Raw genomic sequence first — 25,346 nt, 5'->3', positions numbered from 1 at the left:
CTGGGTGACTTTAGCAATAAAATGGCAGATGAAATTCAGTGTTGGAAATTGCAAAGTAATACACGCTGAGGGGAAACGGGGGGAGGGGGAGAGAGGGAGGGTCCGTATCAGAACTATTCCAATAAAAAGAGAGCACATATTTTAATGTCAGCGTGTGGATCGAAGGTGTGTTTGCACTTCTCTGTTCGGGGCTGATCTTCCTCCACCCACAGCTCAACCTGATGTTGCAGAGCAAGGGAGGACAGGGGCAGAGGAAGGCAGCTAAAATGATCAGTGAGATGAAACAGCTTCCATAATAGACTTGAGGCTCCTTGAGCCAGATGACAGGAAGACGGTGCAACAGAAGCACATGAGAAAATCATCAATGCTGTGAAGTAAGTTGATGGGGAGCAGCTGATAATTTTACCTGGGCTCAATAATGCAAAAACAGCCGAGAACCTGAAGAGACGCAGGCAGAAGAGTCTAAACAAAATACTCAGTTTGATCCATGAATCAAATTTGCCACAGAACGTTTCGAGAACAGAAAATAAAACTCTTTTTAAAAAAGGATTTAAAAATTCCCGAAGGGAAAAAAAATGTCAGTAGCTATTAGACAAGACAGTCAGGGAATACAAACTAATGCTGGGGGTGTTTCTAAAATCTCCCAACAGCTAGAAGCTATGAGTAAATGACAGGAATTGGGTTACTGCTCAATTGCTCCTTATTTTAATCTGAAGCACTGAGCAAAGGTGGGTGTTCTGGCATAAGTAGGTAAACTGTTGATTTAAGCATGCATACCTTTTGCTTCTAAATGATCTCATGAAAGCCCTTGTAAGCTTCAAGTTACCTCTTGAAATATTTCTGGAAAATGGGGAGGATGCAAGGAGCTGCCTTGAAGCGACTTTAATCGACAGTCCAGCTACCTTGTAATGTTGTTGAACCAGGCAAGCGGGCAGGCAGACAGGCATGTCTTGGATCACTAACTGGAAATTCTGGGAGCCCTGAAATACTTCCAATAACAATAATGCTTAGCATTTATATGGATTTTTTTTTATTGCCTTGCACAGATTACCTTATCTTTACAACACGCCTGTATGGTAAAGGTAAAGGGACCCCTGACCAATAGGTCCAGTCGTGACCGACTCTGGGGTTGCGGCGCTCATCTCGCTTTATTGGCTGAGGGAGCTGGCATACAGCTTCCGGGTCATGTGGCCAGCATGACTAAGCCACTTCTGGCGAACCAGAGCAGCGCACGGAAACGCCGTTTACCTTCCCGCCGGAGTGGTACCTATTTATCTACTTGCACTTTGACATGCTTTCGAACTGCTAGGTTGGCAGGAGCAGGGACCGAGCAATGGGAGCTCACCCTGTCGCGGGGATTCGAACCACCAACCTTCTGACTGGCAAGTCCTAGGCTCTGTGGTTTAACCCACAGTGCCACCTGTGTCCCTCCCTGTATGGTAGGTCAGTATTATTATCTTGAGATTGCAGATGTAGGAAGGCTGAGGGAGTGGCACTGAGTGAGGTCATGGCAGAGGAGAGATCCAAACCAGGTTCTGTCTGACTACGATCTCAATCTCTTTAGCCACGACGCTAAAGTAACTTTCAACTGTTGGCCTCATATATATGATAAACATTTACTCTGCTACCAAGGTAAAAAAGGTGCAGTCTGCATCTCTTCTCAGGTCCTAGCTAAGGTTAATCCAGGAACGAAAAAGGCACCAAGCATATCTTATTTCACTGCTCCACCGAAGCGAGGAAAATTAAACAAGAGTGTGTTAATTAATTAAACATCTGACTGAAAGACATGATTCTCAGTTGTGTGCGTGCGTCCGTGCACACTCACACAATTCTCACAGCCTTCTGTTAAATTTCCTACAGTTATTTTTTGAAGAGTTTGTGATGAACTCATGAAATTAATTGTCTCAAGATGTGGAGAAGCCATAATGTTAGGTGGCTTAAAAACAATAACAACCCAAAGGATTGGACAGATTCCTGGAGGAACGTTGGCTGTCATGGGTACCTAATGCTACCTTCATTAAGTGAGTTCTTGCTGTAGCACTGCTGGTGGCTCTGTTGTCAGACGGAAGAGTAGGGAGAAATGGGAGAGAGGAGATGGGTTAGGCTCATTCTAAGATAATAGTCACTGTCCAATCACTCCAACAGACAGACACATGTAGCAGTGGGATGGACAGCTCTGTGTTGTTTTTTGCTGAAATAGATTTCTTTATTTCTGAAACATTCCAGATCAGCAGAATACAAGTTGTAACCAAGTATTAAAATCGTATCCCCATAGTAAGAAAGCATTGATTAGTGCAATTTTTTTTCTTGCAAAAGGTCTATCAAAAAAGTTTTACTTCCATGAAAACTTGTTTGTTTTCACCAAACACAAGTGTTAATAAAACATTGCAATTTTATTCTTTATTGCAAAGTATCGAAACCCAACCATTGTTGAATTTTCAGTCAACTAATAGCTTGGTGAGGGTTGAAGCTGGAGAAAGTGATGGAAAGGGAGGGTAAGTTTAGAAGTGATTGTGGGTTGAAGCAAACACGCCTGGTTCACAACCATACTTCAAAAGTCTCAATGGGAGGATTTAGAAAGGGAAATGTGAGTTTCTTATCTGATCTTCAATGCTACATCCACTACCCCTAGGCAGATCTTACTCAGTTTGCTTTGAAACAGTCATTTGGGCTTTCCCCATAGTGTCCTTGACATTGTGTCACTACTGTTTTGTTTTATCTTTAATAAGGAAAGGGAAAGGACAGGAGGAAGCCTCAAATTCACATCCACATCTCATTTTAAAGGCTTCAAACAAGGGTGTTGTTGTAATGAGACATTGGGCTCTGGACGCGTCAGGTTCATTGATTGCTTCCACACTAGCTACTTACTGTGGAATTGCCACACTTGGTTCACTCACTTTTTATGAGGCATCTATATGACATCATAGGGACATGGGTGGTGCTGTGGTCTAAACCACAGAGCCTAGGACTTGCTGATCAGAAGGTCGGCAGTTCGAATTCGCGTGACGGGGTGAGCTCCCGTTGCTCGGTCCCTGCTCCTGCCAACCTAGCAGTTCAAAAGCATGAAGTGCAAGTAGATAAATAGGTACCACTCCGGCGGGAAGGTAAACGGCGTTTCCGTGCGCTGCTCTGGTTCGCCAGAAGCGGCTTAGTCATGCTGTCCACATGACCCGGAAGCTGTACGCCGGCTCCCTCGGCCAATAAAGCGAGATGAGCGCCGCAACCCCAGAGTCGGTCACGACTGGACCTAATGGTCAGGGGTCCCTTTACCTTTATATGACATCATAATGGAATTGCTGTTTTCCAACACCACCCTAAGTCTCCCATCTCTTTTTAAAGGTCAAAGAAAGAAAGAAAGTATAGCACATGGTTAGCTCCATTTAGCAGTGGTTTTACTTTTTTATACTCTTTCAATTTGCACATAAGCATTTTTTCCGCTTACATTTAAAAAAAAATCAATGGTGCTTAAAAGAAAAATCATTTTAGCACACAAATGTAGACATTTTTTATAAAAAAATAAGCATCTTGGCTTTCCATTCAGCACCATTTTAGAGAGTTGGTTTAACAAATAAATAAATCATTTAAGTTGCACTCAAAATACTTTTTAGTCTATATTTTAAGTAAACGTTTTAAAAATATTTATGCAGTGGCATGTAAATGAAAGACTGCTTGAGTGCAAAATTTAAAATTGATTTAAAAATAAACATGCTGCTGCTAAAATGGCTTAGATGTATTGCCACTTGCGCATGGGCTAGATCACACCCAATAGTGTGGGCAGAACATGGTTGCTAGTTGAGACCAAAAACTGCTAGTTTAGAAGCACTTCAAGACTCTCCAGTTCTGCCTCGTTCTTGCTGTGCTGTAAGAGCCATAAATCTAGGTCTCATGCTTCGGTGAAGTGTTTCTCTCGGCTTCTGAAGAATCCTAGTCAGAGGTGGTTATATCATCACATTGGTACCTCTTAGTGCAGTAGCATCTGTGGCACAGGAAGCTATGACATGTTGGTATCTAAGGCAGGCTTTGGAATGACTGCCTGTGTTAAGCATGTAGCTCACTGTGGATTTAATGAGCACCTTTAAAAAGCCTTTCAGGTCGTTTCACATGATATTATAAAGCTCGATAAATCTAGGCAGTTGGCTGATAGCTCATAACCTGTAAAGAACAGTTGACTCACTGATAATGTGGGAAGATGAAGCAATGAGTGAAGCTTGTGGCAGCGATTGCCCTAGGCCATCTTCAATATTTTCATCAATATTGTGGTCACCTGTTTGTTTTTTAGAAAGGGGACAATGCCACTTTACCAGAGATTGGCTGTGTGCATTTAACAGTTCTGCACGGGACTGTGATATTCTGCACAAACCTCAGGTTCCTTCGGGCTATGAAGACAAGCCTGCAAGTGTGCGCGAAATGATGAAGGAAATATCAGGTGCCCATAAAGATGGCTGAATGAAATTTCCAAGGGTCACTGGAATTTGATTTCAATTAACTCCCCAGACCTCTTTGCCCTTCCCCACGATGATTAGGAGATGCAGAATAAATTTTGCAAAGGGAGAAAAATATGAAAAGATGCACACATTTTATGGAAACAAGAAAGAGTCCTGTGACACCTTAAAGACTAACACATTTTTAAATGGTATAAGTAGGAATTTTAACACAGAGTACACATAGATCTGAGTAGGGAGAAACATCCAGTTCGGTGCTCTGCCTTTTAAAATACATCAACAAACCACACAAAGTTCACAGGAGAGCAGCAAAGAGGATCAGGGAAGTGTTGTGCAAGAAAAATGCGGGGGAAATGAAGAAAGTGAGCATGTTTAGCAAGGACCAGAAAAGGGTGAAGGGAAAATGTGTGTACAGTTTATATCCAATTTAATGGTGTAGAACTTAGGATCTTGAAGTAAGGGGAAAACCAATTTCCTTAGGTCAGTAGAGGAAAATGCGCTTAGCAAGCAGGGCGGTCAGTTATGCATCACTAAAAAAGAGGGCACCGATTTGCATAAAATTTGCATGTGCTAATTTATATGGCTAGAAGTAAATTTAGAAACAATTTTCTATAATTTAAATAGAGGTGCACTACAGCTCCCCATGGTGGGAAAAACTTTGACTAAGTGACCTGCTATGAGCTTGCTTGCTAATTTATATGGCTAGAAGTAAATTTAGAAACAATTTTCTATAATTTAAATAGAGATGCACTACAGCTCCCCATTGTGGGAAAAACTGCATAGGTGACCTGCTATGAGCCGGCCTAGTCTTCTGCCCAGGCGCGACTTCAAGGCCCTGCTCCTCTTGTAATGGCGATTAATCTTTAAACTGGAAATAGAAAAAAGTCCTCAGGAAAGTAGGACATTTGGCCACCTTATTAGCGGAGAAAAGATGAATAACATACATAAAGGAGAACTTCTGAGCCATAAAAACTGACAAACTACAGCAGGTACTATATGCATTCAAATTATTTAGGGCCAATGAGACACAAGGAGCCAGTGAAAGAGAGAGAGGTTCAACTGTTGTACCAAAAGCATGGCTTAGATTTAATTGGCAATGGCAGCCTTAAAAGCTTCCAAAGGGAAGTTGAAAAAGAAGAAGAGGCACCTGCCAGCTTGACATTTAAATAAATAGTTTGGAGTTTTAAAAGAAAAAGAGGTATGAAATGCCAGGACTTTCTCAAGACATGGTTGCACCCGAGACAGACCCTAGAATGTCACCTCCCTTCCCACCAGAGAAGAAGTGGTGAGGGAAGATCATCAGGGGAAAAGTAGGGGGAAGAAAGATCAACACTGGGATTAACTGCCTTGGTGGATCTTGCTGCTTGAGGCAGTTGTCTCACCTTGCCTCATGGGTGGGCCGGCCCTATGAAATATACAGTAGGCCTAGCTAGAGTGCAGGTTTGCCGTAGACTGAAAAGAAAAGCTGAAGTAAGATATAGGCTCAGTTCACACGTAACACTAAGCCAAACCATAACTTTGCTTCTCCTCCAGTCCTGCTGGTGTTGCGCTGCTGTGAGCTAAGCCATGGTTTGGCTTGGCGTTACGTCTAAGCTGAGATCTGTGGTTTATCTCACTCCAGGCAAACCACAACCTGTAGCCAAGGTTTGTTCAGTGGTTCACTACTTTTTGGTTTCCATGGCTTGGGGAGATAAAACATCACTTTCACCAGTTTCAGAAATAATGCTAAGCCAAGCTGTGGCTTAGCTCACAATATTGCGACAAGATCAGCGCAGGAACAAAGCAGCCACCATCTTCCCTCCAGGAGCTTGCACGACTGCTCATTCACACACAGCCATGGTTTGGCTTAGCGTTGCATGTGAACCGGGTCATAGGGTGGCGTCAATTGAAAATAAACTTCAGGAATTGCAATGGTTACAACGTGATAATGTATGTGAAGTGTTTAAATATTTAGCAAGAAATGGCATATAAATGTCCCTACAATGCATTAACCATGAGGTTTGTGCTCCTTCCTTCTGAGAGTTACTGCTTTCTGCTCACTCCACCACCTGACACTCATTTGGAAAAGAAAGAGAGAGGGAACATATCTCTGTCTATCTGCTTGCCTACCTATAGGGTGCCAATGTGTCCTGCTTTACAAAGGACACTCCTCTGTTTCGAAAGGCTCTCAGAAGTCAGTTCTCTGTTTGAAGGTGTCCTCTATTTGACAACTGCCCAGTCCAAGTCTGGCTTAAAGATAAGAAACATAAAAAGGGAGAGCAAGAAGCCTTGAAGTTGCCCCTCAACAGCCATGAGTACGTGGACATCAGATTTAGCAGGCACACAAGTCCCCTGATGTCTTCCCCACTTTGGTGAGATGTATTTCTATTGTAATCGCAGCAATTTCTGAATTTGCTCCTGTACATTTTTTAAAAACCACGTGTTTTTCTTAATGTTCTCCTCCCTTTCTTTTGGTAGTGCACGCCCACTTTTTTGACAATACGTGAGCTCCCGTTGTTCGGTCCCAGCTCCTGCCCACCTAGCAGTTTGAAAGCACGTCAAAGTGCAAGTAGATAAATAGGTACCACTCTGGCGGGAAGGTAAACGGCATTTCCGTGCGCTGCTCTGGTTTGCCAGAAGCAGCTTAGTCATGCTGGGCACAAGACCCGGAAGCTGTACGCCAGCTCCCTTGGCCTTTAAAGTGAGATGAGTCAGCCACGACTGGACCTAATGGTCAGGGGTCCCTTTACCTTTAACTGACCACCTGATTTACCTGTTGAGAAAGAGTGATCTCCCACCTGAAGCCTGAAGCAATGCAGCCACTTGCTTGTGAAATGGTGGGGTTGCAAAAAAGAATGCTGTAGCCGTGAATAGATGGGTTGGGCTAGATGACGTTTGAGGTCACTTCCATGATCTGCTGTTTTGGGTGAGCTAAGCCTCTGTGACAGAAGCACCAAACACACATGCGGCGGAGGAGGATTGGGATCAGCAATCGCAAGGAACAGCAGTCTAGTATATTGCACTTGGGTAAGGTCATGAGGTGAGGGGAGTCTCTGCCATTAGGGTAGAAGACAATGCGTGGCAAACAATGTTGGGTTTACCTAGCAGGGTGATAAAAGACGTTGGAAAAGAAAATGTGAGCCAGGTAGCGTGTAACCTCATGTACACCGTCTGATTATTAAACAATCAGTCATAGCTGGAAATTGTTGAAAAAGCTTTTTGTTTGAGGCAGGTTGTGAGGTGTTTCAAAACATCCATGGAGGAGGCAAGCCAGCATTTGATGCCACAGCGCACATGAATCGTGAGAATAAGGTCTTGAAGAACTGCTGTTAGACGACGATTCAAGGCCTAGCAGCCAAATGTGTGAGGGGGAAGTAGAACTGAGGGAAGTGGCCCAGAAAACTTTGGGTTTTGCTGGAAGCTTCTGGCAGAATCAATTACAGAATGGCAGAGTGAGGTTTCTGCTTTAATAACAGGTGTCCCAGCTGCCCTAGATGGTATCAGAAAAGTGAATCTAGCTTAAAAGCAACATTTTAATTAAATGTGAGTTTTCTTCTAAAGAACACCCCTCAATTTTACGCTATGTGTGAAGAAGAAACTATTAAACCATTGAAAATGGATGCAGAGTAATTCATCACAATGAGCATAAGGTAATATGTTTTATTCCTTCCTCTAAATTCCATCTCAAAGCTCACATTTTCCTAACCGCCCCCGCCCCTCCCTACTCAGCCTTCATTGCCCCTTTAACATAGATAACAGCTGCACATACATCATATTTTTGAAGCACCCCCCCCCCAAGAATCCTGGGGAATATAGTTTATCTCTCACGGAGCTGCAATTCCCAGCACACTTAACAAGCTATAATTCCCAGGATTCTTGGGGGCAGTGGCGTAGCGTGGGTTGTCAGCACCCGGGGCAAGGCAAGTAATTTGCACCCCCTAACCCGTGGATTTGCGCCCCCTAACCCTAACCCCCAGATGTTGCACCCGGTGCGGCCGCCCCCACGCCCCCACGCTACGCCACTGCTTGGGGGGGGGAATATGTTTTAAATGTGCTTTAAATGTAAGGTGCATATGCATCCTGTTAAATTGTGGGTGAACATATCAGACGACACAGCGATTCTTCAAACAGCTCTTGTTTATTCACAGGCCAGGACAGAACTGAACTGAAGGGTTCAGTCAGCCTGCTTATATAGAGCTCCAGTACAACGTAACTGTAACAATTTCCTAAAACTATCCAATCACTGAACATCACTTTTGATCCCTTATTTGCATAACTATCTACAGTATCCCCCTGCTGGCCCAGGGTGAGAACTTCCGTACATAACGCATCCAGTCTAAGTGTGAGTAAGCACACCTTCTCCCAGTCCTTTTCTTAGGTTTGCCTTGCTCTTCTTGCTAAACTTTTCTCTACCCACTTACTGATACAACGAGAGAGAGAGAGAGAGAGAGAGAGAGAGAGAGAGAGAGAGAGAGAGAGAGAGAGAAAGAGGGAGATTCCTCTGTGGAAGGTGGCTGCATCTTATGATGCAGACAGTAATGGAATCATAGAATTGTAGAGTTGGAAAAGGAACCACGAGGGTCTAGTTCAACCCCCTGCAATGCAGGAACTTTTTGCCCAACATAGGGCTCCAACCCGTGGCCCAGACATTAAGAGTCTCATGTTCTACCAACTGAGCTTCCCAATTTGGCGATGGTGGGGCAATACTAATATGTGACTGGAAGTGGACCATTAGTTGTAAGTGCTTTGGGGCAAGCTGTGTGGTGTGTCTGTGTGTGTGTGTGTGTACACACACACACACACACACACACACACACACACACACACTTGAGCTGCAAAGTGCCATGTACATCAATATGATTCTTGCCCCAGTTGATGTGTTTATTACAGTTTGACACTGCACCTTTAAAGCACATTCGAAGTACAGTGGTACCTCGGGTTAAATACTTAATTCGTTCCGGAGGTCCGTTCTTAACCTGAAACTGTTCTTAACCCGAAGTACCACTTTAGCTAATGGAGCCTCCCGCTGCTGCTGCGCCGCCAGTGCACAATTTCTGTTCTCATCCTGAAGCAAAGTTCTTAACCCGAGGTAATATTTCTGGGTTAGTGGAGTCTGTAACCTGAAGCGTATGTAACCCGAGGTACCACTGTACACTTTCCTCTCTAAATAATTCTGGGCACCCTAGCTACAATCCCCAATAACCCTTAACAAACTACAGTCCCCAGAATTCTCTGAAGCTGGTGGAAACATGCTTCAAATTTGCTTTGAAGATCGCAATAGTGTTCAACGCAGCATAAATATTTTGTGACATATGACTCTGTGAATGCTGTAGGTGGTGCCTGTGTTGTCACTGATTGCGAATAACACTGCCCTAGCCCTCCCCTGTGCCTGGGCTCTTAATTTTTTTATTTTAAATGTCGCTTTTACTCCTGTAGCGGCAAGCACTTCCCTTGCTATGTCGCTTAAACTGGCAAGTGCTTGTGTATCCTTTCAGAAATAAAATGTCAACAGCAACGCCCTGATCTTCCATTTTGTGAAATGCCACCCCCCCACACACACACCCACAAGTCACCTTTTTATATAGGGCTCATTCATTTAGGGCACTTCATTACATGGGCACACACGGCTCTCTGCTTATACCCCCAGCTGTATGTGTCACTAGGGGGGTGGCAGAGGCTAGCAGGGCAAGGACCCCCTTGCATAGGTACAGTTCTGCACATGTGAGAGATGAATCATTCCCTTAGCTCCCCCCCCCCCCCATTTCTGAAGGTTGCGTGTTCCCCTCTCTCAATGAAGAAGCACAAATCTCTCATGATTTTTTAACAGCAATAATGGACTATCCCCTGCAGCTGGGGCTCCATTCTCTCTCTCTCTCTCTCTCTCTCTCTCTCTCTCTCTCTCTCTCTCTCTCTCTCACACACACACACACACACACACACACACACACACACACAGTGTTCCTTCCCTTGCCCCCTCCAATGCACATGCAGGTACAGCAACTCACACTGGCGCACAGTACTAGAATTAGTGCAACGTGGAAAATAAAATCCTTTTAAAAAGGGGGGGAAAGGCTTTCCAGAATGTATCCTGTCCTAAATATAATGAGAGCCTGAAGTTGGTTTTTTTGGACATGATGAAGATAGATGCTGCAGGGGAAAGAAGAAAGAATTCAGAAGTGAGCTATGGAGAGGATAAAAAAGATCTGAAGGCAAGTCTTATGAGGGTGGGCCAAAAGCTCCTGGTGTGGCTTGCCTGGAGAAAAGAAGATTAAGAAGGGGTATTTAAATATTTAAGAGAATTTTAGAAAGAAGATGGGGAGCAAATGTTCACCCTGTTCAGTGATGTAATGAGTTTAAGCAAGAGGCAGGTAGCTTTCGGCTAAGCATGGGGGAAAGGCTGCCTGAATTCAAGCGATGGAAAATAACTGCCCAGAGAGGATTCAGAATCTGCATTCTTGGAGAAAAGGCCTCAAATGGCTTCTGAGGGGGCATTTTATGCTTTGAATAACCGTCATTTATGTACCACATTTCAGGGGTTCAAAGCACACGTTTGGGTTGTAAGCCCCTTGAGATAGGGACCTGCCCTCTTGTACTCTCTAATGGGGCCATATCAACCAAACAAATAATTGCAGAGGGAAATAGATCTATGACCCACGTGTGGGTAATTAATAAAAGAATCAGCTGGATTCCTGGATTCAAGATGCAGGGCATAACACGCTCTCCGGTGGGAGAAAGACCCCAGCAGAGTTTAAAACTTTGCTTATAGTGCTTTCCCCATTTCTGCTCCTCTTGCAATGAACAAACCACACTCTTCAAAGCTTTACTTACAAAATCTTAAAGTACTGTATGATTCATGTGTTATTCCATGCAGCAGCAAGGAGAACACAGGTAGAATTCCCTTGGGTACAAAGTACCAAAAGATGGTTTGAAGCAGGCAAGCTCACACACTTTCTTCCTGGTCAGTTACATGGTGTGAAGAAGAGTGATGAAAGAATATTTATTTCCTCCCTCACTGGAGATGAGGGAGTGTGACCTAACTGAGTCAAGCATTACAACTTTGTGGTCTTTAATCCCTTCATGCATTAACTATCCCTATGCCTGCTAGTTTACTTTGACTACAAATTCCCCACAGTAATAACATTACAGTCATTCTTTCTGCAATGCTTATCACATACATTATCTCTGTAATCACATGCATTATGTCTAATGCTTATGACAAGTTGAATATAGAAAGCAGGAATATATTAGGATGGAACTAGGTGTTTCAGCTGCTATGTCTGCTCCTCTGCTCACCCTGTAACATTTAATAATGCAAGGCATGTGATGTGTTGCCGTTCCACTGAAAGTTTCCCAGCTACGGCTGATCCACTTCACTGGCTACTGCTCCATGGGGTAGGGAACGAGAGGAGGAAAATTCATAATGCATTATAAAGCTACATGGGCAGGGGGAGGAGATGCAGGCAGCGACAAGACATCACTCATAAATGGCAGCTTTTATACATCTCTTTTGAAGAGGAGGGCTGTTCTGATTCGTCCACCATGCTAAGTCAAGGCATGGTGTGCTGAGGGCCCAACGGCGGATTCACTCTATCCCAAACTCGCTGTTTAGCTCTCCCAAACAAACTATGGGTTGAATACAAGGAACAAACCTTGGTTGCGCCTCATGGATAGTTCAGAGAGTGGGTGGCTCAGCAGCATAATGACTGGAGAGGAGCAAAGTGGCAGAGATCTCCCCAGGAGTCCACATCCTCACGTTCACACAAAGCTGTGGTTTGGCTTAGTGTGACTTGCAAGGCAAGGCTGTGTTGCTCACCGCAAAATCTTCTAAAGAACTTGCAACTGAAAAGGATCCAAAATAGTAAGGTCCAAACTGGCTTCCCCACCCCAACAGAGGTTGAACCACTTAGGGCAGGATGGGTCACAGCCTCTCTCAAAGAGGCGCTAGTCACTTCTGAAGTCCAGATCGAAAGCTCAATTCTGTGCAGTTTCAGAAACCAGGAAGGTCAAGGATTTGAGGAGCAGGTAGACCTCAGCCTTCCAAGCAGCTCAGTCTGTGATGGCAAAAAGCGTTAATAGAAAAATATGGTTGTTGTTTAGTCGTTTAGTCGTGTCTGACTCTTTGTGACCCCCTGGACCAGAGCACGCCAGGCCCTCCTGTCTTCCACTGCCTCCCGCAGTTTGGTCAAACTCATGCTGGTAGCTTCGAGAACACTGTCCAACCATCTTGTCCTCGGTCGTCCCCTTCTCCTTGTGCCCTCCATCTTTCCCAACATCAGGGTCTTTTCCAGGGAGTCTTCTCTTCTCATGAGGTGGCCAAAGTATTGGAGTCTCAGCTTCAGGATCTGTCCTTCCAGTGAGCACTTATGGCTGATTTCCTTCAGAATGGAGAGGTTTGACCTTCTTGAGTCCATGGGACTCTCAAGAGTCTCCTCCAGCACCAGAATTCAAAAGCATCAATTCTTCGGCGATCAGCCTTCTTTATGGTCCAGCTTTCACTTCCATACATCACAATGCTTTAAATTAAATCACTGCCCCTTCCAAAAATGTAGTACTGTAATGGTTGTATCCATGTTCCCCTTTTTATTCCTCCTCCTCCTACCAGATCATCACCTGCGCTAGGAATCGAATTGTTAACGAATCTATGACTCTTCTTTCTCCTTTTATGATTAACTGACTCCCCCACATTGCCATTATTACCTACGCTCTCTCTCCTCTCCTCTCTCCAGGCCCCAAAGAATCTGCTCAGACAAAGCAGCCCTCTTATTACCCCAACAACCCTTTTTTAAACAGGAAAATCCGCTTCCATCTTCTCCTCGCTCCCTCCCTGCCCCCAGTGGCTTTCCGCAGGGTTTCAAATGAGTCTGAATTTAAACATAATATAAGTGTCTAATCACAACTGAATCATATTCTATGAGAACATGTTCAAGAGATTAAAATAATAAGGCTGCAATAAAAGAGCTATTTAGCAAGTAGTAAAAATGCACATCAGATTTGCCAGGATACAAAGTGAGAAGTGAATTTTACTTTTCAAGACAGAAACGTAGTCTCTGCATCTTGTAATCGTGTGGATATATGGCCATCTGTTCTAGTCACTTTTTATCTGTCCGTTCAGTTCCCCTTCTTCCTTTCACCCAGACTTTGTAGGCACACAAACACACAATGCGGGTGGGGGACTCTCTTAGCTGTCTTCCTTGCTTACCCTAGAACTCGAGGTCTGTCTGACAGCTCTAGCGAACAAGTCAGCAAAACATTAGCATATTGATTTTCCCTTCTAAGTTTGTTTGCTGAAGGACTTGTGTCAGCCACACCATTGTCAAGAACAGAGCCTTGGGTTTCATTGGGCTCCCCTGGGAGGGGATGTTTCTCCTAAAGATATTATCTCCAGTCCTTGAAATGACTTGCGAGGCTTAAAGCACCCAGCTTCTCTGTATCTGCAGATGAGTTGTACCCGGGCCATCTCCAGGGCTTACAGGCTGGATCATCTTTTGAACTCTGCACCCGCAATGGGAGACCAGAGTTTGGGGAAATAGTAGCAAGCTAGGTTGTATAACTGGCCAGATATAAGTGCAAACATACAATATCCGTATCCCAGTTTGCCATTTTTAAAAGCTATACAGCCATAATTTGTATCAAAAAATTGTGTGTGAGAAAGGGAGAGGGAGAGAGTGCGGGCAGTGATTAAAAGGGCAAAAGGGAAAGCCATTTTAGCCCTCCGGAAAGTAAACACTAAATATTTTATGGACACATTTTTCCTCTCTCAGTCCTTAAGCAGGCTGGCGTTTTCTCCCTGATTCATTCCCTTTCGCTATCTCCTGTGTTTATCATTCTAATTTTATTCCTATTCTTTTCCTTGCCTCCACACACAATTAAAGTAGCTCTTTATATTAAATGGATTACATGCTCAGTGCTATAAATAAATGCAGGAATTAAGATTCTCTTAACTTGTTTAAGTGATAAGAAATCAGAGGCACAAATCCCCCCCTCCCGCCCCCAGCCCTTGGAGGAACAGCAGCACGTGTGTTCACGGCTGTGAGGCTCACATTAATGTGTGTGTATGCTTAATGTTGTTCTGCCGCGAGTGCAGGGGGAGGGCGGGAAATGTGCGTGTGCAATGATAAGGCAGGGGCATGTTTTCTCTCCATGTCGGTCTGTCTTCTGCTTATGTTCATAATACATGGCATGTTTATAAGGGTTGAAGGGACTTGATGGAATGTAATGAAAGTTGGTGGTCACTAGGCAGCCGTGCATCAGCTGCGCTGAAGGGATTTAGGAACGCTTTAGCGAACATTCAACTGACATTCCTTTTTCTTCATTCCTGGTTTTTAGTGAAGAATATGAGGCAGATTTACCGCTGAGTGGAGAAACAGTCGCCTCTAGATATGGAGACCAGCACCTGGTAGGTTTGCAACTCTTCTTTTAGAAAGCGTGATGGAAAAGGGCCATGGCCAGGCACTTAAGTGTGTGTCTAGGGCAGTACTTTGAAGAAGGAAGCATTGCTAGTGCACTACCAGCAACAAACCGTACTTGATGCATGCCTGGTAATGGTAATAGGCAAAGCACTGGATTTACAGTGGTGTGGACAGTCCCCCCCCCACAAGGCACTGAGCTGAGGGGGTGCAAAATAGAAAAGATCCATTTGGAGCATAGCTGTCAACCGTCCCTTATTTGGCGGGAAACTCCCTTATCCCAGCGCCGTGTCCCGCTGCTGTCCCTTATTGATGATGTCCCTTAAATTTCCTGGGTTTAAAAGGAAGCAGCTCCTCTCCCTCCCTCCCTGCCAGCTAGGGAGGAGGGAGGCTCCAACTGTGTTGCTTGGCTGCGTTGCTCACCCAATAAGGAAGACTCCTTATTGGAACGACTGGGGGGTGGAGCTTGCATGCCTTGTGCCGATCAAATCGGCCGCGTTGCCTGGGGACTCGCCTTTGCTCAGCGCTTCCCAGCAGAGAGGTGACGTTGGTTTTCCTTGCTGCATCCCCTTTGCCGGGTTGCTGCGCTGTGGGAACCACCACTTGAGGCTTCGTTTGGCTGCTGGCTGGGCTTTCTGCCTTTGACTCAGAGGGGCTCAGAGGTTGACCATACCTGTGCCTGGAAGATCCCTTATTTTGGCTGCTGATCCCTTCTTTTTGAGGCTGCCGGTCCCTTATTTACAGATCTGTAAGTTGACAGCTATGATTTGGAGGTGCCAGTTTTTGACCTTGCACAGGGTGCCCAAAAAAGAATGAAAGAGCTGGTGCTTTGGGGAGCCACAAGCCAAGGGATTGTACTGACAATAGGAAGGGAGTGAGCTAGTTGATGCATTAGGGTTGGAGCTGTGACAGGTGAGAAAGAAGTGTGCAGCTATGGCACCTGCACATGGCTTCATAAATCATCGTTTGTGAAGCCGTGGACCATTGTCTGAATGTGGCTGTTGGGTCTCCAGGGCCCAGCACCCAATGAGAGGCATGAAGAAAATTGGGCATCCCTGCAAAATGGGAGTGAGGGATATGCATGAAATGTGCATAACCCCCCCCCCCCACAATTGCAGGGTGGGCTGCTTACACACCACACCTTTAAAGTGTGTGGCTTGCCCCAAAGAATTCTGGGAACTGTGGTTTGTAACAGCTTCTGGGAAGTGCAGCTCTGAGAGGTGTGACGGTTCTCAAGATTCTTTGGGGGAAGCCTTTAAATCTATGGTGTGTACACAGAAAGAGTTGCAGACACTCCTAGACAAAGAGGTCGTTGGAGGTGGCGCTTAAAACAGGCTGCAGGAGAAAGCTCCATCTTCAGGCTTAGCAAATTAACATGGGGTTACAGAAGGGTTGCCAGACGTCCCCGTTTCCCGGGGAAAGTCCCCGGATTTGCAAATCTGCCCCAGACAAATTCCGTCCCTGGAATGTCCCCAGATTTGCAAATCTGTCCCCAGGAAATGTGGCTGCAGCAGACTCAGCAGCCCAGAGCCAGCCTGTTAGCGCTGTGTGCTGCCATGACGCCCGCCATTTTTCCTGCTCCACTTCAGGAGCATATCCTGAAGCCAGCCAGAGTCAACTGCACTACCAGGCTGGCCCCTCCTGGGCAACAGCCGCCCACCCGTGATTCCCAACCCTCCCTATATCTGTCCAAACAAAGGGGGAAGGAGATCAGGGAAGGCTCGGGAGTCACGAGCAGGCGGCGCGCCATTGCCCAGTTTTAAAAAAACCTCTGTGCATTTATGTTTCACAGGGTGCGAAAGAAGGGCTTTGCACCTTTGCATGTGTGCTTGGGCCCAGGGTCTTTTGCCTCACCATCCCCACTACTGACTCCCTGTTGCTACTCAGCTTCAAAAAAAAAGTGTCCCCGGATTAATTGAAAAAAATCTGGTAACCATAGGTTACAGTCTGTTAGTTATCCCATGCAAGCCCCATTAAATGAACAGGAGCTGGCAGGAGTTCTGTTGGACACTTGCACAGATCATTGGCTTCATCTGAGCTTTTGCAGAAGTTCAAAGTTGACTGCGATCTCCACCTTCCACACTTCATGGGAACCAAAACCCCAGGGCCTGACAACACAGCCAGTGAGCCCCACAGACGGGGACTCTACAGCTTCGCGACGTGCATCTCTCTTTCTCCCCTTCCGCAGCGTGATGCTCCCTCTGGTCTCCTGCTTCCATCTGCTGCAGCTCTGGCCCTTCTTACTTCTCGCCTCAGCACTTCCATCCCACAGCGCCTGGTCTCTGCGCACCCGGGGCCTTCTGGCAGCGCGGCCCCTCTGCAGCCACCGCAGCCCTTCCTCCCCTCGGCCCGTTTGCATCTGGGACAAGAACCCAGCCCCAGAGAAAGGGTCCCACTCTACCTCACAGCGCCATCGGTCTGTGGTTCCCAAGGGGGCTGGGCTGCGCAGCTCAGTGCGCCTGAGGCGCCAGGCTCAGGGGACCCGGCCTGCTACTCCGTCCGGCTTCGAGGATGGCCTGTCTTCTTCCCAGTACCCCTGGGCCATCGTCTGGGGCCCCACAATATCCGTGGAGGATGGAGGCGACGCCAACTCTGCCAACCCTGGCTTCCCTCCTCTGGGTTACACCTTCGTTTCGTCAAGCGGAATGGCGACGGCGCAACCCAACTCCCACTCCCTGCTACACAACGAAGGGCTCAACCTGCGCCAAACGCCAGCCACCCTACGGCCCTTCCTTTTCGGGCCACGGGGAGAAGGTAACACTCATCTTCTTCTCTCGATTCCTTCTGGTGTTGCCAACTTTTTTTTTTCCTTTTCCCATTATTATTTAGAGCTTATTGATTTCTATTTTCCAGTGGACCAATAAAGAGAAAGTAATGAGAAAATAAAGGAAAGGGTTTCAAAACTGTTCCCAAACGTGGGTTTCCAGCTGTTTTTGGACTACAATTTCCATCATCTCTGACCACTGGTCCTGCTAGCTAAGGATGATGGGAGTTGTAGTCCAAATGCAGCTGTAAACCCAAGTTTGGGAAACTCTCCTGTAATACAATGCAATATAGAGCTATAAAAGTAATGCCATTATTCCAACAAGTATACAATTAGTAACAAGTTGGTCTAATTTTTATCAATGCATTCCGAGTATCATTATATTTATCCATGCGCAATTTGCATCTAAAAGCGATCCGTTCATGTGTTGCAAGACTTGTCATATCTTCTATCCATTGATCAAAGGGGGGGCATAGTATTATCTTTCCTGTGAATCAATATCAGTCTTTTGGCAGAAGTAATGGTGTGAAGGGTCCACCTGCATTGACCAGCCGTCAAACCCCCATATCATTGGTATGTGGTTTAGTGTAATATTATCATCTGACAGTTTTACCCCCCCCCCAAGTAGAATAAAGGGACGCGGGTTGCGCTGTGGGTTAAACCACAGAGCCTAGGGCTTGCTGATCAGAAGGTCAGCAGTTCGAATCCCCGTGATGGGGTGAGCTCCCGTTGCTCGGTCCCTGCTCCTGCCAACTTAGCAGTTCAAAAGCATCTCAAAGTGCAAGTAGATAAATAGGTACCACTCCGGCGGGAAGGTAAACGGCATTTGCGTGCGCTGCTCTGGTTTGCCAGAAGCGACTTAGTCATGCTGGCCACATGACCCGGAAGCTGTACACCGGCTCCCTCAGCCAATAAAGCGAGATGAGTGCCACAATCCCAGAGTCGGTCACGACTGGACCTAATGGCCAGGGGTCCCTTTACCTTTAAGTAGAATACATTTTAATACTTTTCTCTAAAAGTTCATAAGCGTCGGACACTGCAAAAACATTTGTTTCAAAGAACCATTTCCCTTATTATATCTCCAGCAACATGTTGCCAACTTTTTCCCCTGACTGGGCTCCTGTGTACCTTTAATCGCTTGAGTGGCAAGCAGGAATCCTACAGGTGAAGCATTTCTCAATGCTACGACTGTGAGCTCCACCTGCAAGAGTGCTACTTTTAAAAAGCACACAGGAGGGCAGCCAGGAAAAAAGTGGAAATCTCGGGGGGGGGGGGAGGGGAAGGCATGGACTGCCCTGTCCCCGCAAAATGGTCAGGTGCTACATACCCTACTTACTGACACTTCCTGTCTCTGTCTGTTCCAGGTGTGGACCCTCAGCTGTATGTCACCATTACGATCTCTGTCATTATTGTCCTTGTTGCTATGGGGATAATACTCAAATTCTGGTGAGTAAATTTTAGGTAGCTGCAAAGGTTAATGCCATAGGATCACAACTCACAGGAGGTGAAGAGAGGCACAAGGGATATGTTGTAATTGAAGACAATGCATGCAAATGGCTTAATATTGAATGGAAAGCCAATTTTGGTGTTCTTGGAGATTCTCTACACTCCAAACATTAGTTTGGGAGCTGGGAATATATTTTGTTGCACAAACTGGCCCTTTTACTAGTGGTCAAGCTCCGTAAATAAAGTAAACGTCATCTAGTATTAAGGGCTTCCTACCTTAGTCAGCATCTTAAAAAGCAGAGACATCACCTTGCCAACAAAGGTCTGTCTAGTTCAAGCTATGGTTTTCCCAGTATAGAAGTATAGAAGTGAAAGCTGGACCATAAAGAAGGCTGATTGCCGAAGAATTGATGCTTTTGAATTATGGTGCTGGAGGAGACTCTTGAGAGTCCCATGGACTGCAAAAAGATCAAACCTATCCATTCTGAAGGAAATCGGTCCTGAGTGCTCACTGGAAGGACAGATTGTGAAGCTGAGGCTCCAAGACTTTGGCCACCTCATGAGAAGAGAAGACTCCCTGGAAAAGACCCTGATGTTGGGAAAGATGGAGGGCACAAGGAGAAGGGGAAGGCAGAGGACGAGATGGTGGGACAGTGTTCTCGAAGCTACTAGCATGAGTTTGACCAAACTGCGGTAGGCAGTGGAAGACAGGAGTGCCTGGCGTGCTCTGGTCCAGGGGGTCACGAAGAGGCGGACATGACTAAACGACTAAACAACAACAACAATGATAGTCAGTACATGCATCCCTAATATAGATCTGCAAAAAAATATGCTGGTTATATATTTATTTACAAAAGTGAAAGACATCTGCAATGCTAAAGTATGTAATTTAATTACTTATCTCAGTTTGTTTATGACATTTTAAAAACGTTGTTCTTTCCCTTGCCTGTGTTGTACCTTGGTACAACATAAAGGCCGCATAAAACTCCACATAAAGGCCACAACTAGCCATCACTACCCTAATGAACAGAAGCAACTCTTGATGATTCTTCTAATATCCAATTCTGTGAGCTGCAGAAGAAGATATAAGGTCCGAAAATACACTTGGCAACTTTAAAGAAACTGACATTTTCAGTTTCACATTAACTCCTTTAGGTTTTGTACAGCACCAATTTGGATGTTGGGATTTGTGTACTGGGAGCGAATTATATCAGATTTTGCTTTAAATACCATGTAGTTCAAACATTTTATAACTGCATTAAAATGCACACACATCATTATAGAGTTATACAAGTTAAGGAATTGGTATGTTATATTTGAACATTTTAATTGACTTCTTTTTCAGTTGGCATTTTTTTTAATTTAGGCATTTTTCTTACTACTTTGTGCATAGCTGAGGCTCCGCCATTATACTTTTGTAACCTGCTACTTAAGAATGCAGACTGGTGTAACATTAGTAGGGCTGTGGGACCATTTAGAAAGCATGCTCTCCACATGCACTACAAACTTGCTTTTGGGGAAATTAATCCTGTCAGTTTGCTTCAAAAGCCAGCTATAGGCACTGCTGATTGGCTAGTGACTGTGAAGTCTCCACAATAACTCCTCTCTCCTATCCCTGAGGAAGTTTTGCAACTATTTTAAAAATGCTAAGATGAAGGGTGAATAGAGACACAGTTAAACACACATGTGGTGTTTTTACAAAAATATAGGGCAGGCAGTTCACTTGAAAAATGTATGGTGGAAAGACTAGAGTGCTGACTGAACCAGCTTGATAGATTGCCTATCTGTCATGTGAATGTTGAAGCTGAGAGGAAATTGGGCATATTCTTCAAATGAAGAGCCCACTGTATCATCACTTTTATTACCACCTCTGTCCTCTCAAACCACCAAATCAAGTTGTAGATGGCTTGGTTTACTCCCCTGTCATATTTCAAGTTCCATTGAAGGGATTATTTCTCTGACAGGTATTGATCTTGAAAATTTCATTTTGCCCCCCCCCCCTTTCAGTTTCTTATAAAAGCAGAACACAGTTCTATGAAGTGCTGGTACCCACATCTGTACTTAATACCTTTTAAAAGCTATTCTTCTGAATTGCCATCTTTATTTGTCTAGAACTCACAAACAAAAGAAAAGATCCTCTTTTCATACTTGAATTTTAGTTCCAAGCTGAAGATCACCTTCAGTGCAGACTTGGGGAGGAGGAAGCAAACTGCATCTAAAAAGCAGTAGGCTTGGGCTGGTGGGCCATCATTTTTGAGCAAAAACCAGCATCCTTTTGATATGATTTGATAACTGCATCCTGCTTTTCTAACAACAATGCTGATCTCAAAACAGCTCACAACAATAACATTAGCATAAAGAATGAGTAAGCGTTTCAATCAGTGCAAACATATCCAAACACAAAGCAAAAAAACCACAAATAAATTCATCAAACAATTAATACAATTCTGTACAAACTCATAGTGATTCAGAGTATCTGGAGTGGCTGCTGAGCCCCAGCTGTTTACTGTCGAATCAGATCAGACGTCAATCTGGCTTTCTGTGGGTTGACATTTGTTCCGATTCAGCAGTAAGCAGTGGGTTTTCCTGGGGAAAGGGGTGGCACAAAATAAAAACCTCGCAGACCTGTGCCTAGAAATCGCGGGACAAGTCCCAAATCAGATCCCTTTTGAAAGTAGATTGGTTGTGCTAGGATGGCAGAGCCCATGAATCCATCGCACAAGACCTAAAGTTCTGTGATGCACTTGAAACACTCCTGCAAAAGAGTAACGGTCCAGAGGCACTCAGAACAATTCATTAGTAAGACAAAGCTCTCCCTGACAGCCAAGTTTTAATTAAACAAATAATTTGCGGAAAGATAAAGGTGTTCCAAAGGGAGCTTCGCTGGACAAGGAACTGTCGCAGCTGCCCTTGTTCAAGTCCTTGTTGATGTTGCAAAGGTTGCGACCCAGAGAGGAACCCTACTGGCATTGGGAGAAATATATGGGGAAAGGCCCAATAGGCACACATGGCTTTCACCCCACATTCAGTACTATCATTATCCTAAGTGGTGGAAATCATAGAATCATAGAATCATAGAGTTGGAAGAGACCACAAGGGCCATTGAGTCCAACCCCCTGCCAAGCAGGAAACACCATCAGAGCACTCCTGACATATGGTTGTCAAGCCTCTGCTTAAAGACCTCCAAAGAAGCTTGAGCAGAGAACTAAAGGTCCATTCCAACTTGGAGTCCGTATTTTATGTCAGCTGTACAAGTGGACATTTCACATTCCCATTGTACTTTGGGTGGACTGTACAGTATATTCCTTACAGTTGGAGGAAAGGTATTTGGGTACCAGGAAAACAAATTAAGGCATGGATGCAGAATCCTCTGGTTAGGTCGCACCTTTCCTGATGGTAACAGCCTTCTCTCTCCCCACTACCCCCTGGCTTTCTGTAGCTGGGACAGGAACCAGAAGCGACGTCACCACTCCAGCCAGCAAAGCGGACTGCAGCAGGAGGGTAGCCACCAGCCCTTAACGGACCTATCTCCCTCTGCGGTCAGCATCCTGGGGCCCTTCAGCGACTCACCGGCCCCTACACCAGACATGATGGAAACTGGGCAGGTTCTGGAAGGCGTGGAGAAGCTAGAGGGACTAGGGAAGACCAGTGCCTTCCAGCTCAACAGGTAACTCACCCAAATTGCAAGTATCAATCAATCGATTTATTGTAGATAGCCAAAGGCCTTCGCTATGAACAGCAAAGAGCAAAAGCAGGGCAATACTCTGGAAAGAAGAAACAACTCCCAGCAGTGCTTGATTTATAGCATGGAACACAACGACTTTATAATATGATCCTGGGACACCCAGGAAGTATTAAAAAATGCAGCTACATAAGAACATGAATCGTTCTCAAAATATAATTATAAACGAGTTTCCTCCAGCACTCTGTCAGAACAGCAATTGTGGATCACAGTTGGGATAGTCCTCAGGATCACTCAGTGCTCTTGCTCTCATTTTGAAAAGTTATCTATCAGTACTCTGCAAATTTAAAAAAGCATTTTGATATGATACAATGATACTATACTATACTATACTATACTATACTATACTATACTATACTATACTATACTATACTATACAGTGGTACCTCTGGTTTTGCGAATGGGATCCGTTCCGGAGGCCCGTTCGCAACCTGAAAGGAACACAACAATTCACCACTTCTGTGCATGTGTGTGATGTCATTTTGCGCATCTGCGCATGCACGAGCTGCGAAACCCGGAAGTAACCCTTTCCGGTACTTCCGGGTCTCTGCAGGACGCACCCTGAAAAAAGTACAATGAAGCAAACGTAACAAGAGGTATGACAGTACTGTACTGCACTGAAATGTTTAAATGTTTCTTTGTCCTTGAATCTTCCTGCCACATTTGCCATCCTCTCCTGCTACCTCCTTTGAGAACCCCTGCACGGCAGGGTCACAATAGCCTGACCTAAGGGGAGGGGCATGTCACAAAAGCAATACAGTGACCACCATTCCGGCAGATTGCATACAAGATTTAAGAAGTGGGTCCCGATAGGCATGCTTGGTTTGAAGGTGGGTCCTGGATCTGAGAAGATGGGACAGTACTGATGCAGTGCAAGTATAATGCTTGGAAAGCAGATCTTTCAGCTGAAGCACATGTTCTGAAGATGACTCACTCTCAGCTGTACGTACCCAGTGTGCAACAGCTGCAGCACAAAAAGTGCAGAGCTGTAAGCGTTGGCCTGCTTTAATCAATGGATTTATCAACCAGGTCTGCAGTTCTGCGTGCAGTTGGCTTCAGTGAGATTGTAGCAGCCTAACTGTTCGCAGGGATGCAACCCAAAGCTGTGGTTGATTAATAAGTTAAGGCTGATCAAATTTCAGTGGCTGGGACCATGAGCTACACATTTTTATAGTGGGTACCGTATGTTGCATCTGGTATGCTGCTCTAAAGAAAAACAAAAAACTACAGTGGTACCTCGGGTTACATACGCTTCAGGTTACATACGCTTCAGGTTACAGACTCTGCTAACCCAGAAATAGTGCTTCAGGTTAAGAACTTTGCTTCAGGATAAGAACAGAAATCGTGCTCCGGCTGTTAAGTTGTGGGTGAACATATCAGACAACACAGCGAATCTTCGAACAGCTCTTGTTTATTCACAGGCCAGGACAGAACTCAACTGAAGGGTTCAGTCAGCCTGCTTATATAGAGCTCCAGTACAATGTAACTGTAACAATTTTCTAAAACTATCCAATCACTGAACGTCACTTTTGATCCCTAATTTGCATAACTATCTACAGTATCCCCCTGCTGGCCCAGGGTGAGAACTTCAGTACATAACACCGGTGGCACGGCAGCAGCAGGAGGCCCCATTAACTAAAGTGGTGCTTCAGGTTAAGAACAGTTTCAGGTTAAGAACGGAGCTCCGGAATGAATTAAGTTCTTAACCCGAGGTGCCACTGTATTTAATTGGACTTGTCTTCTAACAACTAACCACCGAGTTTATTTCATTTTAAGTGCTGAGACTGGTATCTCAAAAAGGCATCTCTTTTTGCCCTGTTTGGGTTTGCCCTGTTTACTCCACATTTAATGCAATCCCATGGCAAGGGAGAGGGGAGGTGGTGGCAGTGCCCCCACTGCCATGCCCCTGCCTGCCCTGTAGAAAGGGGAAACAATTGTAGTGTAGATCTAGCTCTTTATGCATGAACTCTTCCTCCATAATAGTTCCACATCATGGCCAGAGCCTAGGTCTGGTAGAGAGGATTTCCCCTACAACCTGCAACCTGTTGTGCAAGGGTGAGGTCAGCTGCTATGGTCCCCCATTCGCTCCCTATGCATTAGTACAAGCACAGGGGTTTTTTTGGGGGGGGGTTGATGGTGGTGGAGAGGATGCCCAAATAGGGGGATGATTCGTGTCCTTATGTAGCTGCATTGCTTTATATTTTCCGGATGCCCCATGATGTCAGGCTTTAGGGAATCAGACACCCCCCCCATGGCAGTAATCAAGAAGATCAAACGAAAGGAGTGTTCTTACCAGATAAGTTCTTTAATAATCACAGTGAGAGACAAAGGAATGCATATCTCTCTAAAAGTGGCATTGCTCCCAGTTAAGGTCCACCCCCTCCGTCCCCATTAATCTACGCATAGCTGTCAAGTGTCCCTTATTTAAAGGGACAGTCCTTATTCCAGCTCCATGTCCCGCTGCTGTCCCTTATTGATGGATGTCACTTAAATGTCCCTTAAATGATGTCCCTTAAATTTCAAAGGAAGCAGCTCCTCTCCCTCCCTCCCTCCCTGCCGGCCAGGGA

The 25,346-nt window shown here is 45.2% G+C and overlaps 1 protein-coding gene across 3 annotated transcripts in view; it reads left to right on the top strand.

The window, feature by feature from the left end:
• Nucleotides 1-25,346, top strand: part of PIANP (PILR alpha associated neural protein) — a 36,698-nt gene that overhangs the window by 3,634 nt on the left and 7,718 nt on the right. For all 3 annotated transcript variants that reach the window (XM_081894699.1, XM_081894700.1, XM_081894701.1), the window contains exons 2-5: nucleotides 14,748-14,817; nucleotides 17,016-17,581; nucleotides 18,956-19,037; nucleotides 22,477-22,704. In XM_081894699.1, coding sequence (XP_081750825.1) covers nucleotides 14,801-14,817; nucleotides 17,016-17,581; nucleotides 18,956-19,037; nucleotides 22,477-22,704 — 893 coding nt within the window. In that variant the 5' untranslated portion in view covers nucleotides 14,748-14,800. The remainder of the gene's footprint in view (nucleotides 1-14,747; nucleotides 14,818-17,015; nucleotides 17,582-18,955; nucleotides 19,038-22,476; nucleotides 22,705-25,346) is intronic.

Source organism: Podarcis melisellensis (assembly GCF_964234715.1).
Source record: "Podarcis melisellensis genome assembly, chromosome: 17".
NCBI classification, from domain to species: domain Eukaryota; kingdom Metazoa; phylum Chordata; class Lepidosauria; order Squamata; family Lacertidae; genus Podarcis; species Podarcis melisellensis.
This window is presented reverse-complemented; position numbering and strand designations above follow the sequence as displayed.